This window comes from Hylaeus volcanicus, chromosome 3 (genome assembly GCF_026283585.1).
Source record: "Hylaeus volcanicus isolate JK05 chromosome 3, UHH_iyHylVolc1.0_haploid, whole genome shotgun sequence".
Taxonomy (NCBI): domain Eukaryota; kingdom Metazoa; phylum Arthropoda; class Insecta; order Hymenoptera; family Colletidae; genus Hylaeus; species Hylaeus volcanicus.
This window is the reverse complement of record NC_071978.1, coordinates 16,325,180-16,335,650: the sequence shown is the minus strand read 5'-3', so window position 1 is coordinate 16,335,650 and position 10,471 is coordinate 16,325,180. Positions and strand designations below refer to the sequence as shown.

General features: G+C 32.0%; 2 protein-coding genes across 6 annotated transcripts in view; one reads left to right on the top strand and one right to left on the bottom strand.

Moving 5' to 3' along the window:
- The first annotated feature begins 450 nt into the window (after positions 1-450).
- On the top strand, positions 451-2,338 carry LOC128873832 (receptor expression-enhancing protein 5-like). 2 transcript variants are annotated; one of them, XM_054117725.1, is made up of 4 exons: positions 451-698; positions 1,119-1,351; positions 1,747-1,882; positions 1,965-2,338. In XM_054117725.1, the coding sequence occupies exons 1-4, from the start codon at positions 572-574 to the stop codon at positions 2,006-2,008; spliced, it is 540 nt and encodes a 179-aa protein (XP_053973700.1). In that variant the 5' UTR covers positions 451-571; the 3' UTR covers positions 2,009-2,338. The 2 variants fall into 2 exon arrangements, with proteins under 2 accessions (XP_053973700.1, XP_053973699.1); XM_054117724.1 differs by having other exon boundaries at positions 453-698; positions 1,962-2,338.
- Positions 2,339-3,499: 1,161 nt separating this feature from the next.
- LOC128873829 (armadillo repeat-containing protein gudu) overlaps positions 3,500-10,471 on the bottom strand; it is a 166,503-nt gene continuing 159,531 nt past the window's right edge. For all 4 annotated transcript variants that reach the window (XM_054117717.1, XM_054117719.1, XM_054117720.1 and 1 more), the window contains 4 exons: positions 7,595-7,999; positions 5,998-6,219; positions 4,210-4,325; positions 3,500-4,100 (listed from right to left, as the gene is read on the bottom strand). In XM_054117717.1, coding sequence (XP_053973692.1) covers positions 4,067-4,100; positions 4,210-4,325; positions 5,998-6,219; positions 7,595-7,999 — 777 coding nt within the window. In that variant the 3' untranslated portion in view covers positions 3,500-4,066. The remainder of the gene's footprint in view (positions 4,101-4,209; positions 4,326-5,997; positions 6,220-7,594; positions 8,000-10,471) is intronic.

Here is a 10,471-nt window from a genome sequence, read left to right as displayed (position 1 = left end):
GTATAATGGTAGTATGTTTTATAATTTTCTAAATTTTAAATTTTCTAATAAATCGTGACATTCTAATTTTCCATTTCCCGAATATTGTATGTCATAGTTAAAGATAAAGGCTCTAAAAAACATAGAAAATATTCTTGGAAATAATGCGATAAAGAAATTTTATTTTAGAAATTTTAAGAAGCACGCAATAGTTTCAATTAATATTTAAATTAATTTTACATTCATCATTAATTTTCTTCAATGCTTTCGCGCAAATTAAATAATTAAATGCACGGTAATGTTCAGTACTGTTTGCATTGGTACTGTCTGATACTGTCGGTACTGTCCAGCACTACTCGTATCAGACATGGTGAGATCCGCCATAACTTCTTGGATGGCACATTTCATAGTGAGATCCGCCATAACTTCTTGGACGGCACATGCGCACTTTGAATCGGATCTAAATAACGGCGAAGTTTCGTCTCTGTAAGTGTATTCTGTGGTATCGTGCAAATCGTGTTGCAAATTCATAGGGGTATAATTTGGTATAATCTCAGGCTATTTTGTTAACTTTAAAAAAGTTTAGCTAGAAATGGCGAGGATAACAGCAGTAAAGGAGTCTTTGGAGAAAGCACTTCGGGATGAGAATAAATTCTGGACGAAGTATTTTGCAAAAATTGAGAAACAAACTGGAGTTGACCGGATTTTTGTATTCTTAGGTATGCATGTTAGGTTATTCAGAGCTCTTTGTGTCAGTTTTTGTCGTTACCTACTCGAATTGATTCATTCTCGCGTTACGCAACAAGAATCTATTGTAAATTTTCCGCAGTAAGCATCATAATTCAACTTGATTACGATACTTGAAATATTGAGAAACGTACAAATTTTTTGTACGTTTTGCTTTTACACTTCGTCATTGTCGCAAAAAACCACTTTAACATCGAGTCCTTATGATGAAACTTGTTTACTCTAGTAATTAAATATTGAAATTGATAATTATTGCGCAAGAAATGGCTTAATGTTGTACGTATTATGTGATTTACATGTCAAATATTTACGATTTCATTATATTTTTATACTGTTTGTATATTTTGAAGGAAATTTATCTAATAATGTTATGGTATTATTGAACCTTTCAGGCTCTGTTGTAGTTTTGGCACTGTATCTGGTATTTGGAATTGGACAACAATTAGTTTGTAATATTTTTGGATTTGTATATCCTGCTTATTGTTCCATGAAAGCTTTAGAGAGTCCAAAAAAAGAAGATGATACGAAGTGGTTAACTTATTGGGTTGTTTTCGCAGTATTTACAATTGTTGAATTTTTCTCAGACTATATATTATGCTGGTTTCCAGTTTATTGGCTCTTCAAGGTATAATTATGTTTAATATTAATCTTTTTACTTTGAAGAGTATATAGTACGTTTGCCTTTTAAAAGTGGTTGCTCATGTATGAAGATCTTACATATATTCCCATATAATGTATATTATATTATATTTTTCTTTACACTTTGCATACAAGTTATCAATGTCAACTAAGTATTAGAGATCCTACCTTCAACCTCAGACATTCGAATGTCATGAAAAAATTGCGTAAATTTATCTTTATTTTTGGACTGACCCATGCATTGTAAGCAGTAGAGCTTTTTATATGTCAGCATCTTGTTTTGTCCATGGCAGGCACTTTTTCTCGTAAGCGCCCTGTACCAAAAGATTAATATACGCTACAAATCATTTTGTGAATAGCAAATTTTATTGTTCGTTACAGTGCCTTTTTTATATGTGGCTAATGGCTCCTATGGAAAATAATGGTGCAATAATTTTGTACCGTCGTGTCATCAGACCAAACTTTTTACGATACCATCATAAGGTGGATGAATTGATATCAAATGCTCAGGATGCTGGTACATTTATCAATGTTAATTAGATAAATTATATAATTATGATATAGATCAGTTTTTATAAAAAATTTTTTTATTTCAGCAGTTAAAGCTGCAGCGAATGCTCTTCTAACAGAGAAACAGGAATAAATAGCACAATATTTAATTTTAAAGATACCAACATCATGTAAAATGTTTTCAAAAATGTTAGTTTCTTCTTCTCACCCATTCCTAATAAAAAAAAAAGATATTATTGGGTAAGATTTTCTGGCAGGAATATGTAGTTGTACAAGTAAAATTTTATATATTTCTCTATTTATATATAGAGATTTTAAGTGCCTGTAATGCAATCTACACAAAACTTTTTTTCTGAGATTATCAATAGGGAAAATATTGAATAATTGCTGTATGTAACTGTAATTGGATGCTAAATACAACTATGTCCTATATTCATAATTGTAATAAAAACAATATCAATATTATTTTTAAATGACTTTATAAAAAACACAATTGATTCCTTGGAACCAAGTAATATAAAAGTTACAAAAATTGACGTTTTGTTCTAAGTTTGCTAGTGAAGATAATTAACGAGGCTTGTACAACAAATTATGCTGTAGATATAATTTAGTAATTTCCTATGGATTATTTCACGCGGATTCGGACACTTTCTGATATAGCATCTTGGATTTTGGTGAAATTTGGATATGTTGTAGTCTTTAGTGGTATTTGAACGTGTCTCAAAGGATTTTTACAAATTTTGAAAATTATCGGTTTCACTGTTGTTTAAAGTATTGTGCCATCTTCTTTTTAAATATTTTTTGTTTGAACCGACAGTATTTTTATTTTGTACCTTAATATCTTTGTTCTTTAATGTTCAAGCTCTTTTTCATCCGTTGGCTAGTTCAATAGTTAAAATTTGTTGAAAAAAAGAGATAGCACAAAACTTTAAACAGCTGTAAAATTTTCGAAATTTTTAAAAATCCTTCGAGACATTTTTAAATACCACTAAAGTCTACAACATATTCAAATTTTGTAGCAAAAATTTGTAGCGTGTAAATCGGAACTTTTTCTTATTGCGCACGTGGTCCTGCACGCAGCCGCGGTACAAATTGCCACACTCACGGGCGCAAATCAATCAAAAATAAAAAGAAAGAAAAATCTAAGAAAACACAGGAGGGGTGCCAGTCCTTACGGTTTCAGGTTTTCCATGAGGGGGTCCGGTCTAGCTCAAAAGGGGTTCTATGAGATCCACTCAGAGGGAATCCGTTTTATAAAATGTTAATAAAATTCTTATAGACAAAAAAAAGAGAAGATAATGCGAAGCGCTTATCTCAGTTCTCTATACTCTCTGACTAGTATTTTACGGCAATGCCAAATTGTAATTTTCCTTTTGATATTCTCAACGGTGATCTAATTAACTCTCTTGAGACCGTCCTTCTATTTTCGAAATTTCGTGTCCCTTTCTGCTAAAAAATTCGTGGGACAGTCACTCTTCGTGGCCGATTAGAATCATTCTACCTATTACAGGACGGCACCTGACGGCAGACAGCCGTCCTTCATTATTTCGTTTCGAGGAATTTTGTACGTTACAAAACATGTGTTTGTGTGCCATTCCAATTATATATATTTTAATTTGAATCCATTAGCAGTTGATTTCTTTGTGAACTAATATACAGGGAGATTTAAAAAGTATTGAACGCTTTTAGAACTGTGTGACTTAAGTTATTTTCTGAATGTTTTAAATTACGTAGACTGAGAGTGACCTTCTACAAATTGGTTCTGAAGAATAACACATTTTTCAATATGTTCGCTACCTTTTTAATCACCCTGTATTTTATATAGAGGAATGGATCGATTAGCCATATTTATATATAACGTATGATGTATATTTTATACATAAATTGCATACAAATTGTACATCACTGTTAGTATCTAGGAAATTAAATTCTTGTTACATGCAAGTTAAATGCTACAAATGTTTTTTGTAATAATGTTAAAACTAAATGATAAAAAGGGATCATGTTCTTCAATGATTTATTTTACTAAACGTTATGCGATGTAATTGCAACAATGTAATTATACTTAAATATACAAGGTTTTGCAAATCCAAACAAGAGTCTTATTATATTATCCAAATAAAGGTATCTCTATTACACATTTTTCAATTGACTACTTATTTCTTGTTACGGCATTCGGAAGGTCGCTATGTTACAAAAGAAAATCCGTTTCTTCCAGCGTATTTCTATAAATATATGTAAACATGCGATGAGTCAACAAAAAAAGGTCTGCGCGATAACAGACAATATGTGAGCATAAATAGATATGGCACAGACAATAATTGATTTACGTACATTTCTTTAAAGTGCAACTTTTCCGCCGTCAGCGCAAGGTTTCTAATATTTCGAATCGTGGATGCAGCGGCGATTTGCACTTCCAAATCGTCCGATCCAACCAAACGTAGTACATGCTATAAATAAATTTACGATATTAATGTGTTACTAGTTTCGGTAATTATGCAGAAAAGGATGCTCAACACCTATTTCGCGGATTTTTAAATGTATTATCGGTTACATTGTTTTGAACAACTTTTTCCAGCTATGTGAACTTGGCACCCGACTTTTCAAAAATTAATTTTTTTTTTATAGAAAACGATAGTATTTCGTTTGTACCTGATTGTACCTTCAATAGTTTCGTTTGTACCTCGACCAATTAATAATTAAAAAAAATTCAAAAAATGGTCAGCACCCGACATCGAGATTTTTGAAATCGGTTTTTCCCGATTCTTTAGAATCGTTTGTATCCGTTTTTACCGCTTTTCGTTTCGTTTGTACCTCAATAGTTTAAATTTTACAAGTAATTGTTGATCCGCGTAAGAGAGAAGTTCGTTAATTTTCAAGATATTTAAAATCTGTTTTTTCCCGATTATTAGAATCGTTTGTACCCGCCGGAAACGTCTTTCTTTTCGTTTGTACCTCAATAGTTTACATTTTATAGCAATTGTTGATCCGCGCAAAAGTGAAGTTCGTTAATTTTCAACTATTGAGGTACAAACGAAAAGAAAGACGTTTCCAGCGGACACAAACGATTCTAAAGAATCGTGAAAAAACAGATTTTAAAAATCTTGAAAATTAACGAACTTCTCTCTTACGCGGATCAACAATTACTTGTAAAATTTAAACTATTGAGGTACAAACGAAACGAAAAGCGGTAAAAACGGGTACAAACGATTCTATAGAATCGGGGAAAACCGATTTCAAAAATCTCGATGTCGGGTGCTGACCATTTTTTGAATTTTTTTTAATTATTAATTGGTCGAGGTACAAACGAAACTATTGAAGGTACAATCAGGTACAAACGAAACTATTAATACTATTAAAATACTATCGTTTTCTATAAAAAAAAATTAATTTTTGAAAAGTCGGGTGCCAAGTTCACATAGCTACTTTTTCCTATACATGTTACCACCGGAGACGCTTAGTTTTCGAGATATTCATAAAAAAAATTTCGATAATATTACATTGAATTCTACCTATTTACATACTAGAAGAAATACTACTCCGAGAAGTCTCGTAATCATATATTTTACTAAATATTTTTTAAATTATGATAAATGAATCTTACCTAATATTCTTTCACGGTTGTATTCAATGAATTACAAATTGGCTATCATATTAATATCTCATTATTATAAAACTGTCAGCGTTTTCATTTGAATCTCATAATGCAACAGTTATTAATGCTGTTCGAATTGAATTAAAATGTTGTTCTTACAAATGTTAGTAAAAAAATTATTGAATCATCAAGTAGAAGAATGTTTCATTTAGATTTTCTCTTAAATATCATTTTGATATATTATATTCAGGGAAGGGCAAAATTTGATTCGAGTAATAGATAATCGAATAAAAGTAACGTATAGTAATTTATTTGTGACATTTATTCGATTTAATAGTTGCATTTCTACTTGTTCATTGCATAATATTTGATTCGATAATTAAGTTTTCAATTTTTATTTTACAAGTAAAGAAAAGCAGTTGTGTCTGCGTTTCATTTATTACTCGAAATTTTTATCTATTTTATTTAAGATACGAAATAGTTTTCAACAGATTATTATGGCGAAGAACAAATGAAGATTATCATACCTTTATTACGCCAGAAGTATGCATAGTAATGCAATTCGTGGGCTCTTTACTTAAATGATACGCTGCTATGCACACTCCTCTAAGGACATTTTTATTTTTGCTGGTCATATAATTAACAAGTGGTGCGACTGCGTTTAGTTCGCCAAATTTGTAATTATTCTCCCCCCATTCGCTGCAGAAAGCTATGGCTAATGTCAGATTTGCACGCAAGTCCTCGTTATCCTGAAAAAATATAATGTTCAATAATCGAAACACGTACGATTAGTTGTACGAATTAAGGTATTTAAGGACTAAACATATATAAAATAACTCTTAATTTATTTGCACAGATTGTTCAAACGATTAATAGTGTTGGATTTAAAATACGATCTGTTAGATATGCATTATTGAAGAGTCCAACGAATACATCTTAAAATAGTTTCATTAAAAATCTAAGGGGACACTTGCGACGTGGTTCTCGTTAGTACCAAACAATATTATACTGTTATCAATATCATGAGAAATGCTTATATAAGCAATACAATCATACTTTAACTTGAGTAATTTTAAGAACAGATTTTGTCATACTCGCCATAATCTTTGGATATCTTATATCAACCGTGCATATTGTTTTTTTTTTTTTTGTAACTGAAAGAGTTTAAAGAGACATTAGCTTTTCTGATAGAGACACTATAGAAAAATGACATATTAACTTTCCTTCTATCCTTGTTTAACTGACTGGCGGCCTGTGTTCAATCTACTGATTTCAAACTTCAATTTAAGGCTTTGTATTACGATAAATGATCATGCATTATAGATCGATAAATTTGTCTAAATAAACGCTATCATACTATGAATACAAATATATATATATATATATATATATAAAGTGCCATTTAAAAAAGTCAAAGGAGATCTTGGTATCTCCGTTAAAAAGCGCGTTAGTAATAAAGCAATTCATACATCGTATATCTCCTTCGAAACGATGCAACTTTTGTATGAAGTTTGTGCACAATAACTGGTTTAAAACTTATTTAAAGTGAAACTGCTCCATCCTGTATACAATAATCTTTACTTATGTTACTTATAAAATAAAAATTTAGAAATTAGTAGGTTGTCCAATCTTTTTGTCCCTAACTGTATTCCTATAAGTATTCGTACCCATTAGGTCTATTAAAGAAATTTGTCTAAATTAAATGATAGGTTTGATGTTTCCAAATAAATTTTTCATTATAAATATATACATGTGTAAAATTTATTCATGTTTCTATTTATTATGAATCATTTATTTGGAAACATTAAGCCTACCATTTAATTTAGACAAATTTTTTCAATAGACACAGAGGGTACGAATACTTATAGGAATACAGTTAGGGACAAAATGATTGGACAACCTACTAATTTCTAAATTTTTATTTTGTAAGTAACATAAGCAAAGGACTGACTGTAGATAAAGAGTTTGTCCATCTCTGTTCCATTGACAAGTTCCACGAAAAACACACTTTACCCATCAAAAAGGATCGACCGAAAGCGGTCGATCTCTCAACCTAATTTCTGATCCTAAGCGACTGTGTTTGGAACCAATCAAGGTGTCTTGAATAAAAAGTTCACGAATTACCGTTGTCACAAGCTTCGCCAATTTCTCCACCACACCGTGATCACTGAGGATACCCAGGTTTTCGGGATCGGTGGCGATTTCGGCGATGGTAGCGCATACTGCGCTGAGAACTTCGGTGTCCGTGCTGTCAAGAAGGCTGACAGTGAGCTCCAATCCACCCACGAATGCTCGCACCATTTCCGGTGAATCTTTGGCGTGCTTGATGCAAGGGACCAATGCGAGGCAAGCGTTTCTCTTGATTATGACGCTGGGATGTTTCAGTAACGACCAGACTAGTCGAACTCCATCCAAAATGTGTTCAGGATCGTTGATGATGTCCATGCACTGTTCATTCTGCGCGCACTCCTTTATCACCAGCGGTATGTTCTCCAATAGAGGTTCGTACGTGGAACTCAGCAATCTGACCTATAAGTCAATAGCGACGTCAACCCTCTATCGACTTCGTGATGTTTGTGAGAAATATCTTAACGGGATTAGGCAATTCAAATATCGATTTTTTTTCTATTGCATTTTTCGAATGTATTATCCTTTCTGAATAAAAAGCAATTTGATTTATATGAAAATTCGCAATATTGTTCATTTTTCTCCCCGTCGATATAAAAGAAGACATTTTACCAATTTATAACGAGCTATTTAATGAGAGACTTTTAAGTAGGTGTATTGGTATTTTTACGCAGAATGCAAATAAGAATAAAAAAGGACCTTTAGTGAATTAAAAGTTATAGAAATAATGGAAGAAAGGCAATTCTATATTAATTGGAACAATTAGGAACGAAAGTTGGAGTTCGTGCCACAGCTGTATGTGCACAAGTGGACAAAAAGTGATTGGAGGACGCTAACATCGTGTTACAAAAAAGTACAAAAAAAGTCGAACTGAAACAAAAATTCGACCAATGACGAGTTTTACACGTGGTTCTAGCTTAAGGGGTTAAAAGGACAGATCTGTACTTGTTCTCATTTTGTTTACAACTAAAGGGAAAGGAAAGTATTTTTCCGACAAGAACGATTGCCTAATCCTCTTAAGGGGGGAGTCTGGTCCAGCTAATGTATTTTTCTAATGCATATAATTTCCACATATAATTAATTTTTGTTATTGAAACTTTTTTTTACATATAAAGGGACGTTCAAAGAAGAAAATTTGACAGTGTAGCTTTAATCTGAATGTACACATATGTAGATATAGTAGTCGCAAGGGAAGTATTCGGTCAAAACGGTGGGACACATAGCTCATCGAATTTTTATCCGATTCACTTGATTCAACGCTTAAGGGGTTAGTCGAAGTCAGGAAAATGGAAACGGACAGTTTTTTGTGTGTGTGTTTTTTAAGGTATTAAATAATAATTTTTCTGAATGAAACGTAAATATATTACAAAGTATGTCTTAAAGTACTATAAAAGAATTTTTGTTTTAAAAAAAGGTTAATTCATTTCGTCATAACAGGCGATGGCGTGGGTGGCCACTTGGTTTGCGGTGAGCAAGATTTCTTCAAACTGGTGCACCTGAAAACAAAACTAAAGGTAGATTTAGAAAATATATTAGACTAACGGGACTCTGTATACTATTTGTTTTATCCTGCATTGAATCGCTTAATTTTAGTGACAAAATTGAAAATCAACTTCAAATGTACGCCGTCTTGTTCTAAATTAATTTTTTCCAAAATCCTTCGTCCAGGGACCCGCTAGACTAATCTGTTTTCGAAATCTACCTTTGTTTTTGTTTTCAGGTAAACCTATGTTTTTAAATCATCGTCTACGTCATCGGCTGTTATGACGATATAAATTAAACGTTTCTTAAAACAAAAAATGTTTTTTAGTTCTTTAAAACATGCTTTATAATATGCTTAATTGTTACTTATGCAAATTATTATTTAATAACTAAAAAAAATCACATAGAAATGTAGTTTTTCCTCTTCTTGACTGCGACTAACCCCTTAAGTTGAAGGTAATTAAGTTGATATTGTTGCGAGCACCCTCTGGATGGATCCAAGGCCTGCTGGTGCTCGCGACCGGAACATGAAGACAGCGAGAAGAAGGCGATCGGATCGATCGCCTGTCAAACTGTCAGATTCGACCAAGACGCCATTGAGAGCAGACGTTCCGAAGCTATATTTAATTGCATTCCTATTGTACACATTTCTATTGTAAAGCTGGTTGTTATTTATTAAAGTTTGTGTTTACTCATTATGCCGAAACGCAACAATATGCTAATGAACCTCGACTCTTAATGAATTATTATTATAGCATAAAGTTATTGCAAAATAACGGCCGACATGTATGGTTCATTTTCATGTGCAATTTTTGCATTTAACAATTTTTTTTTGCAAATTGAGGTTCATACGCATTTTACGTACCTACTAAAGAAAAAATTTTCTGATTTTATCTATCAGATGTTTTCCCAGGGCTCCACGTATCCCACCGTTTTGACTGAATCCTTTTCTTGCAAATAAGAACTACTATATCTATATATGTATACATTCAAGTTAAATCTACACTGTCAAATTTTCTTCTTTGAACGTCCCTTTATATGTTAAAAAATGTTTCAATAACAAAAATTAATTATATCGGAAAATTATATGCATTAGAAAAATACATTAGCTGGATCAGACTCCCCCCTTTAAGGAAAGAGTCGTTTTTTCTCGGCCACAAATATCGATTTCGAGGTAATGTTTGGAATTAATTTAAAAAAGGATCGTTATATGTATAAATATGCAACTTACACCATAGATTTACTTAAATTTTCTGTATGTATATGAATTTGCAACAAATGCTTTGTTTTTAGACCACGCACGCTCTTAAAAATATTGAAAAAAAAATGAAAATATAGCATCGTTTATCCTCTTTATGGAAAAACTTTCAAAAAGACAGTCAGATTTTAATT